Consider the following 26,915-nt stretch of genomic DNA (forward strand, 5'->3'; position numbering starts at 1 on the left):
CTTTGGGGATGTAACCTTGGGAGAATGATCGAGAACAGAGATTAGCAAACTTTTATCACAAAGGTACAGGCCATATTTTAGGCTTTGCAGGCCATGTGATCTCTGTTGCAACTATTATTTATATAAACGTAAAAACCATTCTTGTCCTGTAGAAAAATAGAAAGGAGTGGGGTGCTGTATTTAGTCTGAGGCTCTGGTTTGCTGACTTCTGATCTAGAAGGGCAGCAAGGGGAAGCTGCCAACTCCAGAACTCAGGGAGCACTTGTAAATGTCATCCTGGCAGCTCTGAGTGGTCCTCTATGGCTGAATCAGTCTTAGATTGGGGACGGAAAAATTTAAAAAGCAAATACCAGGAAGATGTTGCCCTTGTTCCGAGTTATACCTAGAAATTATGACATCACACTATCGAGTTTATAACAAGCAGAGACAGTTTGGTGATCAGAACAGTCTTTTTTTTTTTTAACTTATTTTTAATTGGAGGATAACTGCTTTACAATATTGTGTAGTTTCTGCTGGACAACAGTGTGAATCCGCCACAGGGACACATATATCCCTCCCTTTTGAACCTCCTCCTGAAAACAATCTTTAGTCAACCTGTGGGCATATGCCAAAAAGTTTATAAAACCACAACATTAAGATAATCCTGTCAGTTGTTCCTGAAATTATACAGTCTCAATTGAGCAATAAAACAAAATCAAAATTTGACAGTTTGGCCTCTAGTGCCAATTCTGGATCGGGGAGCAATCTGAGAGACACTTGGTCAAACCTTTTTTTCTAAAGATGAGGCTCTGAGATACAGTAAGGTGAAGTACCCAGTACTGGGCTGGTCACTCCACCTAATGGACAGAGTGCAGAAGAGAACCAAGCAGAGCGCTGGGATTTGGACAAGGCTATCTATGAGGCAGAGATCGTTACATTAGGTCAGATGAACTTGATACTTATTTAATACACAACTGAGCTACTTACTTTCTAAGAAAGGATAGAATCGTCCAGTTTCTGCCCATTTGGAGCAATTTGTTCCCCACATGGCCTTAACTTTAGCATAATATTGATGTTCATAGTCAGAAGTTTCAGCAGAGAGGTCACAGTAGGTCCTACTGATATTTCTGCATTCAGATTTATTCAGCCATTTCTTCTGCCCATATCTGCTGAGAAGAAAACTGTGAATCAACAATGAGGTGCTCTCCATGTTTTACAATAGTAAACAAAAACAGTCATTATATAAAATTGAATGGAACTTAAGACCTTCTCTTCAAAACAACTAAAGTGCCTGTCATTGAGATAAAAAAGAATCTACTTTCGCTGCTAGCAATTTTTTTCATTAGCTGTCAGGAGCATGAGTCAGAGTTTCTGTAATCATCTTTCTTTTCTGTGAATTATAATGTGGATAGTACATTTGAAAGCATGTATTTTATTATTATTCTTGGGCTACAATATAAATTTTACAGATTGTGAGATCAATTTTGCTATGTAAGTTTACAGCCCACATGCATACCAAGGTCAGTTTGATGGATAGTTTTTGTTTATTTGTTTTGGATGGGGTGTTTTAAGAAAAACTACTAATTTTTTTTCTTAGAAATTCTTCTTGACATTCTCATAAAATTTAAAAATACACTTGCCCTCAAGGGTTCTAGGGAAAATTCACTAGGTTGGAGTTCATTTCAAAATCTGCATTTTCGATGATCATAGTGATAATGATGATACAGACTAGGTTGTTCATATAGATTTTTCCTCTCCTTTATTAAAAACATAACACTCACAGCAAATTGGGAGGGGGGATATTTTTAGCATTTTTCAGATGGGAGAGACTGAGGTATTGAGAATTTAGTGACACGGGATGAGCCAAGTGTAAGAGACAGGGTTGGATGAGAGGCTACTGAAAGGATTAAAGCAGGCATGTTGGTCTATTAGGTGTGTTGGGCTATTAACTCTGGTGGTAGCAGAGAGAACGTAATGGGTCACGAGTGTCAGACTGGGGAACAGTTGAAGAGAATGCTGCAGTGGTCCAGGTGGAAGATGTAGGTGGATTGCACAAGTATGGTGACAGTGGAATGAATAACAGGACAAAAGTCAGAAATATTAGGAGACAAGACTTGGTGATTGAGTGCACGTAAGAGATGATGGAGAAGAAGGTGTTAGGCATTACATCTCTTTCTGCCCAAGATAGATGGGTAGAACGGTGGTAACATTTATCCAGATCAGGAATGCGGAGGAAGAGTGGGTTTGAGAAACAGGGAGTGGGGGATGCGGAGGAAGGAAAGGTGAGTTCAGCTTTTGACATGTTGAGCTTAAGACATGCGTAAAAGGTGTCCGAGTGCAGGTGCCCAGAAGGGACTGGAGCTCAGCAGAAAGCTGTGCGTGGGAGGTAGGGATTTTGAAATCAGTGACATAAAACTGCTCATTGAAGCCACAGGCATGAATGAAATTATCCATGGAGACAAAGCAAAGCCTAGGATAATATTTCAGGAACATCAGCATTTAAAGGTGAGATACAAAGTACCCTCAGAAATAGCAGCTAAAGAGGGAGAAGGAAAAAGAAAAACAGACATCACAAAAGTCAAGGGAAGACTGTGTGTTGAGGAGGAGGAATCACCAACTTTATCAAGTGTTGCCAAAGCTTAAGGGTATCTTCCCTTTTCAGAATAGGGCAATAGAGTCCTGAAAGTAAACATCTCCTAAAACAAACAAACAAACAAACAAAACAAACAAACAAACAAACAAAAAAAACATCTCCTGTTTCCTAAGTACCATAGTTACTAGAAAACATTAAAAATGTAGTTAGATCTGGGGACATCCCTGGTGGTCCAGTAGTTAAGACTTCACCTTCCAATGCAAGGGGTGTGGGTTTGATCCCTGGTTGGGGAACTAAGATCCCACATGCTTTGGCCAAAAAGCCAAAACATAAAACAGAAGCAATATTGTAAAAAATTCAATAAAGACTTCAAAAACAGTTCACATAAACAAAAATCTTAAAAAAAGATAAAAGGAAATAGAGCTAGAGTTTGTTGATCAATTTCTACAATTCCAGTAATCACCATGCCAAGGGGCTTTCACACTTTTGTCACTTTCTGTGATGGTGAGCCACAGAAAGAAATACATCTCACACTATGACCCAGGTCACACATATAACTCACATACTAAAACAAAGGTTTTGTAAGATCATACAACTTCACTACACGCCAGGCACTCAGTTATTTTATTACTCGAATCCCCTCCACACCATCCTAAACCTTGCCATGCTAGTTATGGCCCTCAAAATTGATTTCATGGCTCACAAACAGGTCTTGACTAGTGGCTAGAAAAATACTGCCATTGCCTATTTGACCCTTTCTCCTCAAACTTCCTGACTCTGCTAAGGCCGGGGCAGCATCTCATGACAGATGTTGATGGAGAAATACTCTTGACCAAGTTCTGGATAAAATGCTTTGTAACTTTGACAATCTGATAGACGTGAATCCCACAATAAATGCCACAGCAATGATGTTTATCCATGACCAAAAGTCATGTGGGCTCTAGGTGGTCTCCGACTGCTTTCTGGTAACAGCAGGAAACATTTATCAAGTGCCTGTTAAGCATGGACGCGTGCTTAGGATTTGAAAGCTTTATCTCATTTAATTGTCATAATAACCCTTGGAGGTAGGTACCATTATATTCATCCCATTTTACAGATGAGGAAATCGAGGCTCAGTGATGTTAATGGAGCTGCTCAAGTTAGTCGGACTAGGAACAGGCATAGCTGGGATTTGAACCACTTTCTCTGATGCTAAAACTCGTGCTTTTAATGCCACACTATATTTTCTGCGTTAAATTCCTCTCGTAGATATAATTTAAACTTTTGCTAAAATTTCATTTTTTACTTGGAAACAACCTTCACTCAAAAGTAAAAATGTATAATCTATAACCAGCCAGGTCCACAGCCTGGCTGTGAGCCCAGGACTGTTTGCCTTCGGAACCGAGGGTGGAGTCTGCCCTGTATTCCTGCCCACCATCCACATGCACAGGGGGCGTAAGAACTCCAAAATGGAAAGTTTACTTTCAAATATTCTTTGTCGAAATGCATATAATCTAAATAATCTGCTCTCTCAGAGTAGTGATGACTCTCGTTTTTTTAAAATCCTTTTCTGAATCACACAAACACATGCAGAACAGAGCAAGCTCCTTGCTCCACCTATTGGAAAAGGAGGCAAGGGCACACTCATGAGCCATTTCTCTTGACAGAGTGATGCCTCTTCCCTAAAATGGTTCCTGAGAAACTCACTAGCAATGAGCATGAGGTTCTAGATAAATGAGGTCATTGTGAATAGCAGCCAAAGTCTTCCACTGCCTTTAATGGTCAGAATATTTTTTTTCAAAGACAAAAATGACATTATTCCTTTTTTCTTGGTAAATATGGTACATTTTTTAAACTTACATGATCAGAAAAGTATAATGGAGAGATAAATAAATTACTCTGAAGCCCATTATCCTAAAACATTTGGTACATGTGATTCTGTACATCTCACTGTGCTTATATGTACCCAGAAGAATGATTCAATAGTTGAATACATAGATAAAAACTCAATTATGCCATACTTATGATTTTAATAAAAATAGTAAATTTAATTTGATTTGACCTTTAATGAGAAAGAAATTAAACTGAAATGAATCACTGCAGTTCAAATGTTTCATCACCACAAGATATTAGTTCTTAATATCTTTTAATAAGATAGTTTAAGAAAATCATATGTGAAAGATATTGAGAGTTTAGTTATTCAAATGATAACATTTTCATTTTGGATCACTTATAATAACTTGGCATCACTGACTCCATGGACATGGGTTTGGGTGAACTCCGGGAGTTGGTGATGGATAGGGAGTCCTGGTGCACTGCGGTTCATGGGGTCGCAAAGAGTCGGACATGACTGAGCAACTGAACTGAACTGAATTGAACTGATAATAGCTGGGTGCTATAAAAGTCAGTACACATACAGTCTTTCCCCACCTTATGATTTGCTATATTATTAAGTTCAAACATTTAAAGAAAGTTCTGCAACCACATCTCTCATTACTATTTAGCTTAGTTCTACATTTAGATGGTTTCAATGCATCCTACTCAACTTTTTTGCCATAATCTTGTCATCATTAAGGTCATTTATGTTCATTTTTATCTCTCTTTCAGTTGGAGATCCTCTTTAGTTAGTGTTTCCCCTCCCAACCCTCTGCAAGAAAGTCTCAGTGGAGTGATATCCCAAGTTCCACCTGCTTGAAATACATTTGTTGAACTTGGTGGGAGTCTTAGGTCACACCTTCCCTCAGAAGATGTATCACTGTCATCAGCTGAGTGTTGCAGACAGAAATCATTGCTTTTACTATGATGGTTATAGATCATGTCATTTTTTCAAAGTTCAATAACTTCACCAGGATGTCTTCCTATGATTTTTATTAAATTTTCCTAGGCAGAGCATGCATTTGCAATATGCAATTCCAGACAGTCATTATTACCTGTTCAATTATTGCTATCAGCTATAATAGATTTTTCATCTCCATAAAACATTTTTACTTTCTATCTTCTTCCTAAGTTCTGCCATCTTGCTTTTAAAAAAAGTTCTTCCTCTTGGAGTCTTAGAACCTTCTCTTTGATTGTTTATCTCCTTTTTGACACTTACCATTAGACACCATGTTGTTTATGGACTCAAACTACAGACAATTACTTGTCTGAATTTGTTTTCTATTTCCACAAGAAAGCTTTCAAAAACTTTTAACTTATGTTCATTTTTTTTTCTTTTTCCCTTTCAGTAATTAGGGATAGGTTGCTGGATTCTTTGGGGAAGTTACTCTTTGAAGGGAGCAGTTCTTTATTAAATATTAGATGAATGGGTATGGGAGTGACAATCTAACCCCATACTCGCTCATCATTTTGCATTCTTTCTTGCTTGTCATGAGTTTTGAGGGAAAGGTGAAAAGTGAAAATGTCTGTTCATTGCTATCTTTAATAAAAACCATGAGTTGTACAGAATTCTGTACTCAGTTTCACTTTAAAATACCCTGTAATTCTAATAAGTTTACATGTTTCAGAGGTGATGGATCTCCTTGTTTGCTCAGCCACAGAATAACATTTTGATCATCTTCTTTTCTCCATTTAAATATTTCCTCTTGCCTAAGCACTCAACACTCTGTTTACATGAAGAAATTATTGTCTAATTTAATCTAACAAAACATAACAAGATAATTTAATAGGAAATATCGAAAGTCTCTCTTTTTCTTCAAATACTCATTTAATATAATAGATGGTTTGTTAATCTTTGCATAGGAGTCTAAGTCTTGCTTTTATAAATAAACCAAAGGAAAAGAACCAACTTACATGAAATACTGCACAGTATAACTAACTTCCACACCTTGTAAGCCCTCTGGGGGGTTCCACTGTAGGATATTCTTCATGTTTATGGATATGAAGGTGACATTTGTAGGTTTAGGCAGATCACCAGAGACACAGGGAACTGAAAAAGGAATAGAGAGGAATTGAGGGTTAAATGGAGAGAAAGGAAGACCTAACCTGTGGTGGCTGGTCTCTAGATACAGCCCCCAAGAAGCAGTACCTTCCAGTACTCACACTCTATGAATTTCCTTTCAGCCCCACCTGACTTCATGACCCTCTTTAACCAACAGAAGTGATTCTGGGACTGAGCCTTCAAAAGGCCTGGGAGCTTTCACTTTTGCTCGTTTGAAAGTCCTGACCTGCAATATGAAAAGCGGGCTACTCTGCTGGACAAACCATGTCAGGAGGCCATATGACAAGGGAGAAGACCAGCTGCCCTAGTGTCCCAGCTGAGCCCAGCTTTCCAGCCAAGGGACCAGAATGAAGCCACTGTGGACACTGTAGCCCCACTTGCCTCAGACTAAGGCTGCGTGAGGGGCTTTGAGAGAGGTCCGCAGAAGAACCATCCAGCTGAGCCCTAGTTAATCGTCAGAACTGTGAGAAATAATAAAATGATTGTTTTAAACCACCTTGCTTTTCTGAAATAAATTACCCCCTGAAATGCGTTGTCAATCATTAATGTTCAATGATTCAACAGAAATTTTGATTAGTGTTTTGTAACTGTTCAAGTGATCCTCTCGGAGAAGGCAATGGCACCCGACTCCAGTACTCTTGCCTGGAAAATCCCATGGACGGAGGAGCCTGGTAGGCTACAGTCCATGGGGTCGCAAAGAGTCGGACATGGCTGAGTGACCTCACTTTCACTTTCCACTTTTATGCATTGGAGAAGGAAATGGCAACCCACTCCAGTGTTCTTGCCTGGAGAATCCCAGGGATGGGGTCGCACAGAGTTGGACATGACTGAAGTGACTTAGCAGTAGCAGTAGCAAGTGATCCTCTAAAAATGCTATGTGTTGGTTTAGTTGCTCAGTTGTGTCTGACTCTTTGTGACCTCATGGACTGTAGCCTGCCAGGCTCCTCTGTCCAAGGGATTTTGCAGGCAAGAGTACTGGAGTGTGTTGCCATTTCCTTTTCCGGGGGAACTTCCTGAACCAGGGATCAAACCCAGGTCTCCTGCATAGCAGGCAGATTCTTTACTGACTGAGCCACCAGGGAAGCTTAAAATGCTATACCAATTATCAAAATGTTACAAACTCTGTATCCTAAAGGATTAATTTCTAGAAAACCTCTGTAGAGAAATGATAAAAAAATAAACATTTTAATAGTTTAAATAAAAGGAATAATAGGTTAAATAAAGAGAATTAATAATGTAACAACAATATCAAAACATTAAACAATTTTCTCATCATACCATTCTATTTTTTAAAAATAAAACACATTTCATTATAAATGTTGTGAACCTCTTTGCAAGTTTACATTATGGATACATCATATGTGTTACCACAGTTTTGGTGGCCAGTCTCCAAGATGACCTTCAGTAATCCCCTCCTCCTGGCGTTCACAGCCTGCATATTCCTCTCTCACACTGTAGTTGGGTTGGTCTATGTGACCAATAGAGTATGACAGAAGTGAGGGTACATCATTTCCAATATTAGGTTATAAAAGATACTGTGGCTGCCATCTTGCTTTCTCTCTTTTGGATTATTTACTCTATGAAAGGTCAGTTGTCTTTTTGTGAGCAGTTCTCCACAGAGGATCATGTGGCAAGTAACAGGCCTCCAAGATATGTTGAAGAATTGAATGAAGTTTCTTGCCAAAAGGCACATTAGCGAGCTTAGAAGTGGATCCTCCAGTCCCAGTCAAACTTTCAGATGGCTGCAGCCTCAGTCATCTATACTTTCCTATATATGCTTGACTATACTCTCGTGAAAGACCCTGAGCCAGAACCATCAGATAAGCCATTACTGGACTCCTGACCCGCAGAAACTGAGAGATAATATGTTGCTTTAAGCTGCTAAGTTTTGAGGTAGCTTGTTACACAACACTAGATATCTAATACAACAAAGAGTCTAAAGCCTAGAGAAACTAAGAGAAATTAATCACTTAGAAAAAACACAAGTTAAACGGAGGGAGGAAAAAACTGGTTCCCTTCATTTCCAATGAGGTTATAAAGGACTATTGCTTTCACAATCTTGAAAAATGTTCTATTTAGTAGTTTCATTTCATCTTTATGAAAAAATTAAAAAAAGTCAATGAGAAAAATGAAAACTTCTTAGACTTTTAATTACAAGTGAGGGTTACAGCAACAATTTTTTGAATTTTTTAAAAAAGATAAATGTTCTGTTAAACATATTTTATTGGGTTGGCCAAAAAGTTCACTTGGTGTCTTCCACAACATCTTATCATGAACTTTTTAGCCAGTCCAATAAATACACTGATAAGGATTCCGAGTAGTAAACACCTTTAATAGAAATACATTTTAAAATGGATGTTGCTGTTTGGTACACTATTTCTAGGGGAAGAATATCCTAGCTTTTAGTCCTTAAGATTCATTTGGATTGACATCATCTTTCAGATTTCCTAGGCAGAAAAGATATCAATTTTGGATATCTTCTAGTCAATAAATCAAAGCATTATCCCAGGGACAGCCCTAAAATAACAACAACAAGAAAAATCTGAAGACATAGGGATACACCACTTGAAGATGGAAGACTGGAGTGATACATCTGTAGGTCAAGAAGCCTGGCTACTACCAGAAGCTAGGCAAAGTGAAGAAGGAGCTTCTGTCAGAAGCTTTAGAGGGGGCATGGCACTGCCAGCCCCTTGGTTTCATACTTCCAGCTTTCAGAACTGTGCGAGAATACATTTCTGTTGTTTTAAGCCATCCAGTTTATGATACTTTGTTATGGCAGCTCCAGGAAACGAATACAGCTGCCGCCATGTGGATATATGATGATGAATAAACAGGTATGTTAGTGCCCTTGTGGAGATCCCAGACTAGTGGAAAGAGAGATAGCATTGACAAGTCAAGAATCAAACAAGCACGTGGTGGCCCAGCTATGGAAGAGAATAAGGTTGGAGTAGTGGGTCACAGAACCTACTTAGATAGGGGCTTAAGGGTCAGCTGTGAGGTGGGAGGGCAGTGTTCCAGGCACACTCCAGAGGTGGGGAAATGCCAATCCAAAAAGACCATGCCCTTGGAACAGTCAAAAGGTCAGTGTGGCTGGAAAAAGTGAAGGCTACTGGCCATGTTGTGACTGAAGAAGTTCAAAGGGGCTAGATCCCCCATCACCACCGCTGTCTTTGTAAACCCTGGAAAGGAAGTTGGGATATAATTGAAATACAGCAGAAAAGCACTGATGCCTTTTAGGCAGTGGAAGTCAAGAGCCTATTTGTATCTCAAATGGATTACTTCACTACTGAGAGGAGAAAAGATTGAATGAGGGCAAGAATAGACCTGGAGAGAGAGGTAAGACCACAGCTGCAGCAACCCCAGTGAGGATGGCTGAGCTGGCACCAAGATGCTGGCGGTGGATATGGAAAGTGGGGTGGCAACAGCTGGGAGCTCTATTTTCAATGCAGAAACAACAGGAATCCGTGATGAAGCAGAGTTATGAGTCTCATCTGGTATGAGAGTTGCCTGTTGTGAAAGCTACATCAACAGATGAGGATTTATGAAGGAATATTTATCCTTTTGATGATGCAAAAGAATGATTAAAAAATAGAATTAGTACTTGTTTCTGAGGGGGAGAAATAGCACATTTAAAAAAAAAAGCACAATCAACTAGTATTTCCTTGTGGCGTTTTCATCTTTACAAAGTCATAGGTACTGTTTGTTTCCAGTTTGGAAAAACATAAAGAAAACACTCCTGAGCAAATGTTCCAACTGAGATAAGTCATTTTCTTAACCTGCCAGTACTGATAAGATAATTTAATCAACATCCTAGTGAAAATATGTCATACCCACATTGATATCAGGAGTCAAGTGCTGATCTGTGAGTAACAAAAGCACTTCTGTTCACATAGATTTATGGCCTGCGAATACAGATCTGATCTGAGAGTGCTTCTATTTAATATCCCAAATCACAAAGTTTTTGGATTGGCACACATAATTTTATTTCTGGGCGTGCTGTACCACTACACCTTTGGTTTGGTACAAGGGTGTCCACAGTCTGGTCTGGCCTCTCCTTAGGTTATTCAGCCAAATGCACTATGTTCACTAGTCACACCAAATTACCTGCAACCCCCTAACTTGCTTAGCTGTTTTATACCCTTTATAATTTTGGTACTCTCTCCCTAAATATCTTTTGGAACTAGAAGATGCCTTATTTTCCTTTGTGGGCCTCCATTCAATGAACATTGGCCTGTGCTATTTTAATGACATGATTGTGTTGTGATGTTGTGGAGAGTATATGCATGGTATACCCTAAAAGGGAGTGGGCATTTCTGATGACAGTCACTGGGTAGGAGGCATTTCTTTCAAGAGAAAGTGAAATTCAGGAGACCTCAGAAAGGGACCAGAATTTTGGGCTCCCTTTGAGCTTCCCCAATGGGGGTGTGAATGTTGGGCAATGGGAGGGAGACTTGAGGTGGGGTCCCCTTGGATTATGGGTAATCAAGATGGCTTCTGGAAACTAGTGGTTATCAGTGGGGAGGGAGGAAGGGCAATACAGGGGAAGAGAATTAAGAAGCACAAACTATTACGTATAAGATAAGCTACAAAGATATATTGTACAACACAGGGAATACAGCCCATAAGTGGAGTGTGGTGGACCAATGAACAACAACAACAGAAAAGACGGCTTCTACCCTAACGAAGCTGTGAGAGGTCAGCAAGGAGGACCCACTTAATGAACTCCCAAGTAATGATGAGTTAGCTCTAGCTTGTAAGTCATGTCATTAAGACTTGTGTTCCCTCTGTGTTTATTTTCCCCTCATTATATCTTGGCCTTTGGGAAAGACTTCTAGCCCAGCTTCATCTATTGTTATAGCACCATAAAGAAAAAGTCCTTTGTCTCCTCTTGGGTCCTTTAGTAGAAAGAGAATAGATAAATGGCATTTGAAATGGGTAAGTCTTTGACAAGTTCATTAGTGGAGTTTTACAAAGTGTGGCTCCTGCATTAGTTCCAAGAGTTATCTTATAGTTACCTTTTTGTAAGTGTAATGAAATAGCATGACATTTCCCTAATGGCTGCAAACATAATACAAAGGTCACTGTCTAAATATGTTGCAGTTTTAATCATATGCCTGACAGTAAAAGGTATTTCTATTTCATTACACTATGGGAAAAATCAATGCATAAATTAGTACTCGATGAACACCAGTAAAAAATGGCGAGGTTTTCAGCGTGAACTCATGGAGGGTAAATGGTCTCATGATTATCCAAATTTCTCTCTTCTGGGGCTGAGACTTTCTGACTTACCCTTTATGGACAATATGTTCATGCACTCCTGAGGAAAACCACCAGACTGTAAGAGGCTGAACAGTCAAATGTGGCCACTTCTGGGGACTTCCCCTTGGGACCATTCAAGTTTTGCAGGCTCATTAACTTGGGAACCTCAGCATTGAGGAAGCCCTGCCCAGCTCTGCCCTGAGAAAGTCTCCAGCCCCATCAATCTTTCTTCAGCTGAAGCAGTGAAGCAATCACCAGGCTCTGAGCTGTTTGACACAGGGCACCATGTCTTACAAGAGCCTTTGTATCCCCAGCGCCTGGCAAATACTTTTGAACTAAACGAACCAGTGACTGCTTGGCTCACATATGTCATGAAGACAGAGCAGGACCCAGGTTCACATGAGCATCTGAATGAGGGTGATACAGTCTGGACTATCAAACCTTGATAGCTTGAAATAACCCCGGGAAACTTGCATTATACACAGGGGATACTCAACATATCTTTAATGAAGGAAGAGCAGCTCATGGCAAGTGGTTGCCACATATTGTAAATGTCTTTCAAAATAGGAAAATACTTTACTACCTTGTAAGACCAAAAGAAGAGAAAAAAATCACCTGACTGAGTTTTCTGTGGTGGGAAATGGGCTTAAGAAGAGTTGATGTACAAAATGGCACCAGAGGGTGATTAATCAATTTCAGGAAGCAAAGTTGTAAATATCTCATCCCAACCTCCACCAAAGGAGAGCTAAAAGTGTCTCTGCCTTCCAGCAGATGAAGTATTGTTCTAACTTGATCATGCTAAGAGGAAAGGCACATTTTCTTTGGTCTTAAGTTTTAAATTATTTCTCCTGAAAAATATTAACTCTTCTTTTCTCCTTCCTCAGCCACTGCAATTATATTTCAAGTGCTCTTAAAAAGTGAATCGTCTAACCAACAGTTAAAGTGTGATGCAGGAACTATTTACCTGAGAAACTATACTTAACTGTCTTCTATGAAGGAGAGAGTATGGTTTGGAGTTAACATTAGTTCCTCTGAGCTCGATTATCTTCCTCTACCAATTCTGCTACTATTTCTCTATTACTGCTTAGCCCATTTGCTGTTGCACTTGAGTATGGCCTCTGCTTTGTCTATAATAGGACTGCTCATTGTTATATGGGGCATGGCCACCTGCTCTATCTCATTGACTTCTAATAATTGTTTATGTGAGTAAGTCAGAGAGAAGTCATAACAACAAGAGCTCTAGAGCTACACTAACACCTGCTCCCTGCTCTCCGCTTACCTAAGCTGTGTGCCCTGAAGTAAGTTACTTAGCCTCTGCACTCAATTTCCTCATTTGTAAAATGAAACAATATTATCATCTGCCTCACAGGTTTGTTGGGATGATTAAATAAGGTTCCTAAAATAGTGCCTGATACAAAGAAAGAACTCAGTTATTATTAGCTCAGCCTTGTCCTTCAGGGGCTTCCCTGGTAGCTCCATGGTTAAGAACCTGCCTGCTAATGCGGGAGACACAGGCTCTATCCCTGAGTCAGGAAGATCCACTAAGGAGGAAATGGCAACCCACTCCAGTATTCCTGCCTGGAGAATTCCATGGACAGAGGAGCCTGGTGGGCTACAGTCCAAGGGATCGCAAAGAGCTGGACATGACTTAGCGACTAAACAATAACAACGTTGTCCTCCATGGTTACTATTCTCCTTTCACAGCTGAATAAAGGCCCAGAGAGGCTGACCAACTTGCCTGCGGTTATTCAACCATTCGGAGGGTGCTTGAGTCCAAGTGTTCTTAGGACAAGAGATCTCTCTGCTAGGATACTCACTTACTGCCTTTAGGGAATGCTCCAAAGAACAGTGTTGCAGGAAGAAGAGATCACACAATCATTATAAAGTTTGCATGTTACTGATAATTGCTTCTAAGGAGATATATAAGAAATTCAATGAGGAAAACCTGAGTATTTCTCCTTCACTGAATCTTTTTTCTGGTGGAAGGATACTTAGTCATATCATTCATTCAACCTCAATACCAGGCACCTACTAGAAATAGAAACTGCTAGTTACTAAGGTGTACTGGAAGACAGAAACCTGCTCTTACAGAGCAGGTATTTTCTGAAGCTGGACATAATCCATCAATACACGCTTTCCCTGCCAAGTATGTGAATGTTTATATGGATGAGTGATACATAAGTCATACATGAAAAGCATGTTATTTCTTCATAGCCACACCTCAATCAGTAAATCTATGTGCTTAAACATGTTCTGGAATATTGCTGTTGGTGCACGAGAGTAAATAGGACTTTAAGATTGAGATTACTTCGTAAAATAAATATGTTGGTGTTTACCCATCAAAAAGAGTGCACATCTTCCAAGCAGTTTCCTTGGGGCAGTTTATAATTATTCCTGGCATTGCTCAGTTCTGGCATTTGGGACACATATCCTTTTAGCTACAAGTGTCTTCTGAGGTAGCTTATAAATATGCAAAAATTCCATCTTATTTTTAAAAAATAGGCACACCTTGTTCTTGCCCAACATACCATTTCTTAGTTTGGTTATACAAGTTGCTTGGAAGTGGCTCTGGAAGCTTTTGAAAATTAAACCACACCTCCAAGATGAGGTTTGCCATTTAATGGGTTATTCTGACCAACATGTGCAGGTTCTATCCACAACTCTGAAAAAAAGGAGTTTAGGAAAAACACTGTCAGATTTTTGTGCATAGCTTTGTAAAATGCCTATTTTGAAGATGTCATTATCAATTTGTATATGTTGGTTCCATTGTTAGAAAATCAGTCCCACTGCCTTATATCATTTCTTGTGTGAATGCCTTCCCTTCCCTTTCAGAAATTGGCTTTTTGAGGGCAAGAGTTTGATCTTCTCCACATTTTGTGATTGCCAAAGTGTCTATCCAAAGTGACTATCACAATAACTGTGGAAAAGAAGATTCAAAGGTGCGTTGCAGTCTCTACAACTCAATAACTTGCTTCAGAAAGGAAAAGACAGAAGAAAGAGCAGACACAGACTTCCTTAGTGGAACAGTGGATAAGAATCCACTAGCCAATGCACAGGACATGGGTTCAATCCCTGGTCCAGGAAGATCCCACATGCTGTGGAGCAACTAAGCTGCCCAACATAACTACTGAGCCCAAGTGCTGCAACTACTGAAGCCTGGGTGCCTAGAGCCTCCGCTCCATGATAAGAAAAGCCACCGCAGTGAGAGGCCTACACACCGCAACTAAAGAGTGGTCCCCGCTCTTTGCAATTAGAGAAAGCCCATGTGAAGCAGCAGAGACCCAGCGCAAGCAGAAAACTGAAAATAAATAAATGAAAAGAAAGAACAGAGAGAAACCACTTGGAGCCACTAAGGTATTAGAAAGGACAACTATTGGGAGCTCCAAGTTCAATCAACAGATATTTATTAAATATCAACATATATCATCCACTTTATCTTTCACATCATTTTCAAATCCAATACTTCTTTTTATCCTCACATATGTAATACAGTTTTTCCACTGATATCTGTTATCACTTCACATATTCAGAGAGAAAATGAACAAGATAAAAATGTGAGGAGACAGAGAAAAATAGAAAAAAGAGAAACAAACAAAAAAAGAATAAGCCTTAAAAATAATTACTTAGTGGAGATTTGGAAGTAATCATTTAATGGAGACTTGGAAGTAATTAATAGTATTTACTTCTGCTCATTGTTGATTGGGATTTTGAGGCAAATGAGGTTGAGAGTGTGATCTCAAGCTGTCTAATCAAATAAGATGAAGACAGAAGTGTATAGCAGCCATTAAAAACACAGTCAGAAAGATGCATTCTTTTTCAGGGGGCTAACTCTCCTCTGTAGTGACAAGTCAGTGCTTTGATGTTTTTGACAGTGACCTGGATGCGATTTAGACCTCTTCAGGTTGGATTATGCCTTGATGAAGTTGTGTAACTAAATGTAACACAATGGACAGGGGATCCATGTGCAACAAAGGTCCCTCTGAAGATCAGATTTTAGGGGTAGTTATCCTGCCACAAAGACGTTAAAAAAACACGGGTCAGGATAAGGTACCGGCAGCACTGGAACTTCTCCAGGATCAATGCAGAGAATGGATCAATGCAGACATTCCCGTGCTCTTGCTATTAAAGCTAACAGAGCCTTCTAAGGACTCTGTTGATTCAGGAAGTAGGAAACAGCACCTAGGATACCCGCCTTCTTAGAAAACTGCAGCTGTAACATGGGTGCCTTTTGATAACTGGTTGCAGTTGGACTCAGCATTGAGTAGAGCCACAGTCCACAGTGACCTGGTGAGGCTGTCAATGACCTTGAAGCCAGGCTGTTCATAAGCTGCAAAGCTCCTCACTCCTATCCATTTGGCAAAACTACCCTCAAAAAAAAAAAATCCCTCCTTTTCGTAGGATTTTGCTATTTGTTGTTGGGTTTTATTTGTTGATTAGTAGCTTTATAAGAAAAAAAAATCTAAGTGTGGAAAAGGAATATTAACTACCTGGTCATTTACAGATAGAATATGCTTAGAGCAGGATTTAACTTTATTTTCTTGCTAGTATTTTAAATGAAAAATACAACGAGTGTGTTGGCAGTTCTCATAAGTTTCAGTTTCCCTTTTCATAGAAAGCCCCACTTAACTCCTAAATTAGAGCAGTTGCCTTGGTCTGTGCTTCTAAAGAAGCTTGGTTTCTTCAGTTCTGGCATTTATACTGTAATCAGCTGAGATTAAAAGCTCTGCAAAGAAAGAGTCCTTGCTTTCTTGTTCAATTCAATACTTAGAACAGTTCCTGAAATGTATGAATGAATGACTCTGAGTAAGTGAATAAATAAATGAAAAGTACTCAAAAGAAGGTTATTTAAAAACCACACTGCATCAAGTTATATTTTAACTTATGAAAACTCAAAATGAATGTGTGGGGGTATGAAGCTGATTCTTTTTCATTACATCTGATCAGCTCAAATACCTCATTACCCTAAGTTATTTACTCCTAAGGTACATATGGTGTTCTATTTTGCACTAAACCATTAGCCAACTTAAAAAATAACAAGATAAAGCATTTAGTAGATAATTTAGAGAACCTTTTAAACATATACATTTTAATCTAAAATGGAGGAGAGAGGCTGACTTGGAATCATATGAGTAATTAGCTTTAAGCATGAAAATGGTCCATGTTGGAGCAAGATTTTGCAGGAAAGTGCCCCATGGAGAAATGGAGGCAAGAGATAGGGGTTGGAAGAGAGTGAACCCTTCTGCTGAAGAAATTTTAACTCCATCATCTTAATACACATCCATTGATGTTTCTTTTTTTAAAAAAATTGAGATATAATTGACATAAACATTATATTAGTTTCAGGCACACAACATAATGATTCTGTGTTTGCATATATTACAAAATGGTGGCTCTCTCTTATGTTCATGTTACAGAAAGCACAGGAGAAGACTCTTGGTTCAGTTTTGGAAGGTTATACTTTTCTAAGAATTTGTCCATTTCTTCCAAGTTGTCCATTTTATTGGCATAGAGCTGCTGTAGTAGTCTCTTATGATCCTTTGTATTTCAGTGTTGTCTGTTGTGATCTCTCCATTTTCATTTCTAATTTTGTTAATTTGGTTCTTCTCCCTTTGTTTCTTAATGAGTCTTGCTAATGGTTTGTCAATTTTGTTTATTTTTTCAAAAAACCAGCTTTTAGCTTTGTTGATTTTTGCTATGGTCTCTTTAGTTTCTTTTGCATTTACTTCTGCCCTAATTTTTAAGATTTCTTTCCTTCTGCTAACTATGGGGTTCTTCATTTCTTCCTTCTCTAATTGCTTTAGGTGTAGAGTTAGGTTATTTATTTGACTTTTTTCTTGTTTCTTGAGGTAAGCCTGTAATGCTATGAACCTTCCCCTTAGCACTGCTTTTACAGTGTCCCATAGGTTTTGGGTTGTTGTGTTTTCATTTTCATTCATTTCTATGCTTATTTTGATTTCTTTTTTGATTTCTTCTATGATTTTTTGGTTATTCAGAAGTGTGTTATTTACCCTCCATATGTTTGAATTTTTAACAATTTTTTTCCTGTAATTGAGATCTAATCTTACTGCACTGTGGTCCAAAAAGATGACTGGAATGATTTCAATTTTTTTGAATTTACCAAGACTAGATTTATGGCCCAGGATGTGATCTGTTCTGGAGAAGGTTCCGTGTGCACTTGAAAAAAGGTGAAGTTGATTGTTTTGGGGTGAAATGTCCTATAGATATCAATTAGGTCTAGCTGGTCCATTGTGCCATTTAAAGTTTGTGTTTCCTCATTAATTTTCTGTTTAGTTGATCTATCCATAGTTGTGAGTGGGGTATTAAAGTATCCCACTATTATTGTGTTACTATTAATTTCCTCTTTCATACTCGTTAGTGTTTGCCGCACATATTGCGGTGCTCCTATGTTGGGTGCATATATATTTATAATTGTTATATCTTCTTCGTGGATTGATCCTTTGATCGTTATGTAGTGTCCTTCTTTGTCTCTTTTCACAGCCTTTATTTGAAAGTCTATTTTATCTGATATGAGTATTGCGACTCCTGCTTTATTTTGTTCTCCGTTTGCATGAAATATTTTTTTCCAGCCCTTCACTTTTAGTCTGTATGTGTCTCTTGTTTTGAGATGGGTCTCCTGTAGACAGCATATATAGGGGTCTTGTTTTTGTATCCATTCAGCCAGTCTTTGTCTTTTGGTTGGGGCATTCAACCTATTTACATTTAAGGTAATTATTGATAGGTATGGTCCCATTGCCATTTACTTTGTTGTTTTGGGTTCATGTTTATACAACCTTTCTGTGTTTCCTGTCTAGAGAAGATCCTTTAGCATTTGTTGAAGAGCTGGTTTGGTGGTGCTGAATTCTCTCAGCTTTTGCTTGTCTGTAAAGCTTTTGAATTCTCCTTCATATCTGAATGAGATCCTTGCTGGGTACAGTAATTTAGGTTGTAGGTTATTGTCTTTCATTACTTTAAGTATGTCCTGCCATTCCTTTCTGGCCTGGAGGGTTTCTATTGATAGATCAGCTGTTATCCTTATGGGAGGAAACTACAAGCAAGGTGAAAAGACAGCCCTCAGATTGGGAGAAAATAATAGCAAACGAAGCAACAGACAAAGGATTAATCTCAAAAATATACAAGCAACTCCTGCAGCTCAATTCCAGAAAAATAAATGACCCAATCAAAAAATGGGCCAAAGAACTAAACAGACATTTCTCCAAAGAAGACATACAGATGGCTAACAAACACATGAAAAGATGCTCAACATCACTCATTATTAGAGAAATGCAAATCAAAACCACAGTGAGGTACCATTACACGCCAGTCAGGATGGCTGCTATCCAAAAGTCTACAAGCAATAAATGCTGGAGAGGGTGTGGAGAAAAGGGAACCCTCTTACACTGTTGGTGGGAATGCAAACTAGCACAGCTGCTATGGAGAACAGTGTGGAGATTTCTTAAAAAACTGGAAATAGAACTGCCATATGACCTAGCAATCCCACTCCTGGGCATACACACCAAGGAAACCAGATCTGAAAGAGACACGTGCACCCCAATGTTCATCGCAGCACTGTTTATAATAGCCAGGACATGGAAGCAACCTAGATGCCCATCAGCAGATGAATGGATAAGAAAGCTGTGGTACATATACACCATGGAATATTACTCAGCCATTAAAAAGAATTCATTTGAATCAGTTTTAATGAGATGGATGAAACTGGAGCCCATTATACAGAGTGAAGTAAGCCAGAAAGATAAAGAACATTACAGAATACTAATACATATATATGGAATTTAGAAAGATGGTAATGATAACCCTATATGCAAAGCAGAAAAAGAGACACAGATGTACAGAACAGACTTTTGGACTCTGTGGGAGAAGGCGAGGGTGGGATGTTTCGAGAGAACAGCATCAAAACATGTATATTATCTATGGTGAAACAGATCACCAGCCCAGGTTGGATGCATGAGACAAGTGCTCAGGCCTGGTGCATTGGGAAGACCCAGAGGGATTGGGTAGAGAGGGAGGTGGAAGGGAGGATCGGGATGGGGAATACATGTAAATCCATGGCTGATTCATGTCAATGTATGACAAAACCCACCACAATATTGTAAAGTAATTAGCCTCCAACTAATAAAAATAAATTTGAAAAAAAAAAGAGAGAGAGAGAGAGAAGACTCATCTATGCCCTTTACATCCTCAACGGAGGCTTTCAGGTGTGAGACCTCTGCAAAAGTTTCCCTTTGGCAGTGGACACAGATGAATAAATATGTTGAGGAGAACTACATGGGATTGAAAAAGGCAGCTTTTCTTCACTTTAGGAGCCAAGCTCATGGGTCCTGCTCACCACCCTGCAAGTCTTTGAAGGTATGATGTGTGCCCGCTCAGTTGCTCAGTCATGTCCGACTCTTTGCAAACCCCATGGACTGTAGCCTGCCAGGCTACTCTGTCCATGGAATTTTCCAGGCATGAATACTGGAGTGGGTTGGCATTTCCTCCTCCAGGGGATCTTCCTGGCCCAGAGATTGAACCTGGGTCTCCTGCGTTGCAGGCGAATTCTATACCACTGAGCCACCTGGGAAGTCTGTTGAGGGTATGGTTGGTGTTATAAATGTATGTTGAAAGGATATGTTGCAATCCCAACCTCCAGTACCTCATTAGGGTGGGCTTCAATCCAACAAGGTATCCTTATAAAAATGGAAAATTTGGACACAAAGAGAGACAGGCACAGAGGGAAGATTATGTGAAGAGACAGAAGGACCACTCTGAAGGCAGAGGACTGGAAGGGTGCTCAACAGGCTAAGGAATGCCAAGGATTGCCAGCAACCACCAGATGCTAGGAGAGAGGCGTGGAACAGATGCTCTCCTGCAGTTTTCAGTTCTAGCTTCCAGAACTGTGAGATAGTAAATTTATACTGATCTTAGCAACCCAGTTTGACGTACTTGGTTATGGCAGCCCTAGAAAAGTAATATAGTAGGTGTCTGTTGCTCACATCTTTCCTCAAAAATGAACATAATGTTTATTTATGAGAACAATGAATGCTTTAAGGTCTGCCAAGTTACCTGAAAGTAAAGAGGAAGGGATTGATATAGGAGAAAAAAAAATCTGCAACATTGAAAACGAGAAAATCTAAATGGGGGAAAGAATGTAAACAGACGCTTTAACTAAGAGGATACACTTGCCAAAATATCTCATACTACCACAATACAAATGTAATTGTATGAAATGGAAATTTCAGGAGGCTGGATTAAAGGCATACATGCCCAGACTCAAGAAGTATAAGGAAAACTTCCTGACAAACCTGTAGAAGACAGGTATGCCATTCTCTCTGCCTGGAGGTGGAGCTGGCATTTGATGAAGCTGTGCATAAAGTCATTGGAAAAGATGAGTGGAAGTCATTTTGGCATCTCCATGTGCAATGCAGTGAGCACCCCAGTTGAAAAATAGAACTGATTTTGAATAGATAATATTTATAATCAATAAAAATTTCCTTTCCAGAAAAGTCTCATCAATTGCATTAAAGTCCACCATCACAGATTTCACCAGCTCTTGCCAAAACATTATGCCATACTTTCATTCTCTATTAATCTAAGAAGTGAAGAGAAAGAAAACTGCCTCTACAAAATGAAATTATATTTGTGTGAAATTCTGAGTTTAAATGAGGGGTCAAGGTCTGTGCCTCGTAGGAGAAGACAATGATGATAAAAAGGGAGGGTAACTTTTAGACATTAGGGACCTGTGTTCACCAAGAACCTGATGCTAAATCACTTAAGGACCAATATGCCAAGGGTAGTGTTTAAAACGTGGCAGATGAGCCATCTCATCACGATCTACAGTGAGTCAACCTGAGAGCTTATGGACAATCCAGAACACACACCTACAGAAAAGACCAGGAGAGGGAGGGACCTGGCATGATGTAACTGGGGAGGTGGTTAGCTGAGATGCAAGAAGACAGAGGGAATGTGATGGCTGCAGTCAATAAGCTGAGCAGCTTGTTCTGTACAACTTGATCTACTCAGAGTGAGGACCAACTCTGAGAGAGACGATGGGAGAAGATGAAAGAGATCAAGATCTCTGCTCATTACACAGAAGAACATTCCAGTAGCTGGAAGTCTGCAACGACAGGATATCGTGACTTGGGTGTCAGGTAGTGAGTTTCCTATGATGGGAGGTGCTTCAACAGCAGATAGGTAATGACTTGGAAGTTATGCTGCAGAAGGGATTCACAAGAGAAGCAGTTGGATAGGATTTTAAGGTCTTTTCAAGTCTAGTTTTCTGTATCAAAAAGAATTCTGAAAATAAAGCAGGATATTTAATTTTAACATTGCCAGTCAGCTTTTTTTTTTTTTTTTTTAAGAGAGCCTAGAAACAACAAAAAGAGCCTAGAAGCAAATAGGAAAAGGAGTACATCAAGGCTGTATATTGTCACCCTGCTTATTTAACTTATATGCAGAGTACATCATGAGAAACGCTGGGCTGGAGGAAGCACAAGCTGGAATCAAGATTGCTGGGAGAAATATCAATAACCTCAGATATGCAGATGACACCATCCTTATGGCAGAAAGTGGAGAAGAACTAAAGGGCTTCTTGATGAAAATGAAAGAGGAGAGTGAAGAAGTTGTCTTAAAGCTCAACATTCAGAAAACTAAGATCACGGCATCCGGTCCCATCACTTCATGGCAAATAGATGGGGAAACAGTGGAAACAGTGGCTGACTTAATTTTTCTGGGTTCCAAAATCACTGCAGATGGTGATTGTAGCCATGAAATTAAAAGATGCTTACTCCTTGGAAGGAAAATTATGACCAAACTAGACAGCATATTAAAAAGCAGAGACATTACTTTGCCAACAAAGGTCCGTCTGGTCAAGGCTATGGTTTTTCTAGTGGTCATGTATGGATAGTTGGATTATAAAGAAAGCTGAGCACTGAAGAATTGATGCTTTTGAACTGTGGTATTGGAGAAGACTCTTGAGAGTCTTTGGACTGCAAAGAGATCCAACCAGTCCATCCTAAAGGAGATCAGTCCTGGGTGTTCATTGGAAGGACTGATGCTGAAGCTGAAACTCCAATACTTTGGCCACCTGATGCGAAGAGTTGACTCACTGGAAAAGACCCTGATGCTGGGAAAGATTGAGGGCAGGAGGAGAAGGGGATGACAGAGGATGAGATGGTTGGATGGCATCACAAACTCAACGGACATGAGTTTGGGTAGACTGCGGGAGTTGGTGATGGACAGGGAGGCCTGGCATGCTGCAGTTCATGGGGTCGCAAAGACATGACTGAGTGACTGAACTGAACTGAACTGAACTGAACTGAGAAACAACATTCCAGTAGCAGTGAGCACACCTGGCAGTGAGATTTTGGTTTCTAGATCTTATTCTCCAGGAGAAGGAGCTAGAGCTCCTTGGGGAAGTGGCTGATTCAGCCCTCCATGCCTGCATGCTAAGTCACTTCAGTTGTGTCCAACTCTGTGTGACTCTATGGATGGTAGCCCGCCAGGCTTCTCTGTCCATGGGATTCTTTAGGCAAGAAGACTGGAGAGGATTGCTATGCCCTCTTCCAGGGGAATCTTCCCAACCCAGGTACCCAACCAGCATCTCTTTTGTCTCCTGCATCGGCAGGCGGATTCTTTACCACTCGCCCCACCTGGGAAGCCCATTCAGACCTGGGGAAGGGAAAATATGAGATGAACTTGAAATATTTTGTGATGCTACAAAGTAATGAAATGCTCAGAAAGAATGGGACCTGTTGAAAGCATGCAGGAACCAAACTTTTGATGGCGAAAGCCAGAAATTTTGAGCAATAAGATTAATACTAAATAATAATAGTATTGGATTATAACTCAAAGAATAAAGTAAACATTTATGAGTCCATATTCATATATGTAAGAAACTAAATAAAGAAATAAATGAGGGAGAAGCAAAGGCTCTTACCTGCATTAGAATTCCAATTTAATAAATTGAGAAGGAAAGAGTGAAATTAAAAAATCACCATTAAGCATAACAGTTATTGCATCCAGTATCCACTGATGAATATTAAAATTAGTGGGTGTAATTTTGAGGAGAAACAGGATATTTGCTCCATCTCACAATATCTTCCCACTGCTGCTGCTGCTGCTGCTAAGTCACTTCAGTCGTGTCCGACTGTGCAACCCCATAGACGGCAGCCCACCAGGGCCCCCCGTCCCTGGGATTCTCCAGGCAAGAACACTGGAGTGGGTTGCCATTTCCTTCTCCAATGCATGAAAGTGAAAAGTGAAAGTGAAGTCGCTCAACTGCGTCCGACTCTTAGTGAGCCCATGGACCGCAGCCTACCAGACTCCTCCGTCCATGGGATTTTCCAGGCAAGAGTACTGGAGTGGGGTGCTATTGCCTTCTCCGATCTTCCCACTAGATATTTATTAATCAGAAAGTGAAAATAGGAACCCTATAGACACCACCTAAACCAAATGATCAAGGTTAACATCATCAGGAAGAAGATGTATTGATATCATAAGCCCTTTGATAGGATGGGCTGGTAAAGATAACATCATCTCTGTGCTATTATTGCCCAAAGGGAATAATCTGACTCTAATGAGGAAACCACAAATGAACCCATACTGAGGGACAAGTCTGAGGGAAAGGTGACCAGGACTCCTAGAGTGTCAAGGCATGAAAGCAAAAAGACGCTGAGGAGCTGTCACAGATTGGAGGAGAGGAAGGAGACGCAGCAACTAAAGGTAATGGGGACCTTGGATGGATCCTGGAACACAGAAGCAGCATTAGTGAGAAATAAGGGTGAAGCTGAAACAAAGTCTGCAGTTTAGTGAATAGTATTACATTGTTGTTGTTTAGTTGCTAAATTGTTTCTGACTCTTTCTGGATCCTTTGGCCTGTAGCCCACTAGGCTCCTCTGTTCATGGGATTTCCCAGACAAGAATACTGGAGTGGGTTGCCATTTTCTTCTCCAGGGGATCTTCCCAACAAAGGGTTCGGACCCAAGTCTCTTGCATTGTCAGGCGGATTCTTTACCACTGAGCCACCTCAGAAGCCTGAACAGTGTTACATCAATGCTAATTTCATGGTTCTGAACACTGTATGGTTATATAAGATGTTCAAATTAAGAGAAACAGGGTGAGGGGGTTAATGAGAGCTCTATTATTTCGATAGCTTTTCTGTAAGGCTCATATTAGTTCAAAATTAAAAGCTAAAAAGAAGAAAGTAATGAAAAATTTTAATTAGCTCACTGGAATCATTTGTGTGTGTGAAAAATATCTTAAAATAACTTCTCCATGAAACAAAATACCTGATACTGCTGTGTTTATATCAAAGAAGAAACACTTCAAGAAATACCCTCATTGTATTAAATATAGTATATTAGTTCTAACAAGCAGAATACTTTAATATTTAGACCATATTCAAAAGCTCTAAACCTAGAGTTGGCTCCTTTGTTCATAGACACAATAAACTCTATTTTTTCCCTCTTTGGGGATTTTGGGAAGCTCTTCTTGAGGGAGGCACACCAGTGGTGAGATGTGAAGTCTGAACAGGAGTTAGCCAGAGACAGAGTGGGCTGGAACATTCCAGCACAAGGAATTGCAAGTATGAAGTCCCTGTGACACAAAACAGTTTGGTTTGCTCGGGAACTGGTAAAAGTCCACAATAGCAGGAATTAAGTGGTGTGAGTGAGGCTGAAGAGAGTGGCAGGAGGGGACACATAAGACCACACAGGAGAATTTAGAATGATTCTATCAGCAGTGGAAGTCTCTGAACGGTTTGAGCAGAGGAGATACGTGACTTGGGCAAGTCATCTCCTCCCACTCTCTGTTACTGGCTTTAAATGCTCATTAATATTATGCTGACCAGAGTTCTTTATCTGCAGTGACAAATAAGATGTGGGATTAGGCCAACAGGGCCAGGCTGCCAAACCACAGTGATGAACTTCCTAGGGAAACTTCTGTCCCTGGAGAGCTGAGAGAGTCGTTTGTGTCCCTCCTTGTGGGTGTAGTACAGATGTTCTGAATCCCTTAAAAAGTTTACCTGAAATGAAAACCCAAGGACTTTCCTAAAATGTTGATGCCACATTGAAAATTTTTTTTTTTCTTTCTCTTTGGATGTTTAGTATTGTAGTACAGCCCGATCCAATCACAGAGTTGTGTGACTTCAAATTTTTGTGCCAAAATTTTTGAAATATTAAGGCATTTACTACTGGAATGTGGCAATGACATATAATTCTTAGAAAGTTCACATGGCTCAGCAGATATGGTGGTGGAACCAACGAGACAGAATAGCTCTCTATCCACATAAACACATGCACCTTCTCACCTGATTTTCCAATAGCTCTGAGTGCCTGAGGCCCAGAAGAGGACAGGAATGTTTTAAGATGAGCCAAGAAAGTACCTGGGTTAGGAAAGAGTTTCTTTGTTTTTTCCCCTAATTTTGCTTTGAAGCCAAGAACATTATTACCTTCTAATGTCAGCCTCCCAATCCACTTAAGGAGCAAGCTTTATTTCTCTGATTAGAAATAGAAACAACCAAATTCCTGTCAGTTAGTTGAAGCTCAGTATCTGGCTAAGTCAGGAGCAGTCTCGTCCCATTCAGCTTACCTAGGAATATTTTTTGCAAGACAAAAGAATGACAATTTCTGGTAACTTCAGGATTTAGAAGAGAAAGAGAAACTTTTTGTGCATAATGTCTATTGTCCAAAAATCTCTCCAAGATCTATATGCACACTTTTCTTACCTTTGTAATTATATTGAACTTTTGCAACTCGTTCTTTGATTACTAAGGACACCACAGTATCATGGACAACTTCCTGCATTCACAGTCATTGTTCAGTTCTGGGTTAAAAACATAGAGGCCTGGACCAAATCTGCACAAGACACAGTATTTCAAGCTCTGTTGCTTGAAATTTTTTAAAAAGAGAGGATCCTAGAGACCTTGCTTTAAAAACATTCTTTTTCTCGTACACCAGAAATGCAGAAGGAAAAAAGAAATCAGTTAATGAATCATTCTGATTTACTGGCTTGCAGCTGGTAGCGTTACAACTTAAAAATAACCCCCAAAAAACCTGTAGCACAGATCAGTTCAAAGTTTTGTTATTTCCGAAAAATCAAAAAGGCGCTTACATGTACGTGGTCAAAACTGCAAAGGAAAAAAAAAAAAAAAAAAAAAAATGACGTGCCCAGGAA

At 39.7% G+C, this 26,915-nt stretch overlaps 1 protein-coding gene across 1 annotated transcript in view; it reads right to left on the bottom strand.

Annotated features, from left to right (window-relative positions):
- Positions 1-26,915, bottom strand: part of IL20RA (interleukin 20 receptor subunit alpha) — a 38,259-nt gene that overhangs the window by 10,653 nt on the left and 691 nt on the right. Inside the window, exons 2-3 of the mRNA XM_061130583.1 lie at positions 6,341-6,476; positions 967-1,145 (exon numbers count right to left, since the gene is read on the bottom strand). Of these exons, the coding sequence (XP_060986566.1) occupies positions 967-1,145; positions 6,341-6,476 (315 nt within the window). The remainder of the gene's footprint in view (positions 1-966; positions 1,146-6,340; positions 6,477-26,915) is intronic.

The sequence above is a fragment of the Dama dama genome, chromosome 26 (genome assembly GCF_033118175.1).
Source record: "Dama dama isolate Ldn47 chromosome 26, ASM3311817v1, whole genome shotgun sequence".
NCBI classification, from domain to species: Eukaryota; Metazoa; Chordata; class Mammalia; order Artiodactyla; family Cervidae; genus Dama; species Dama dama.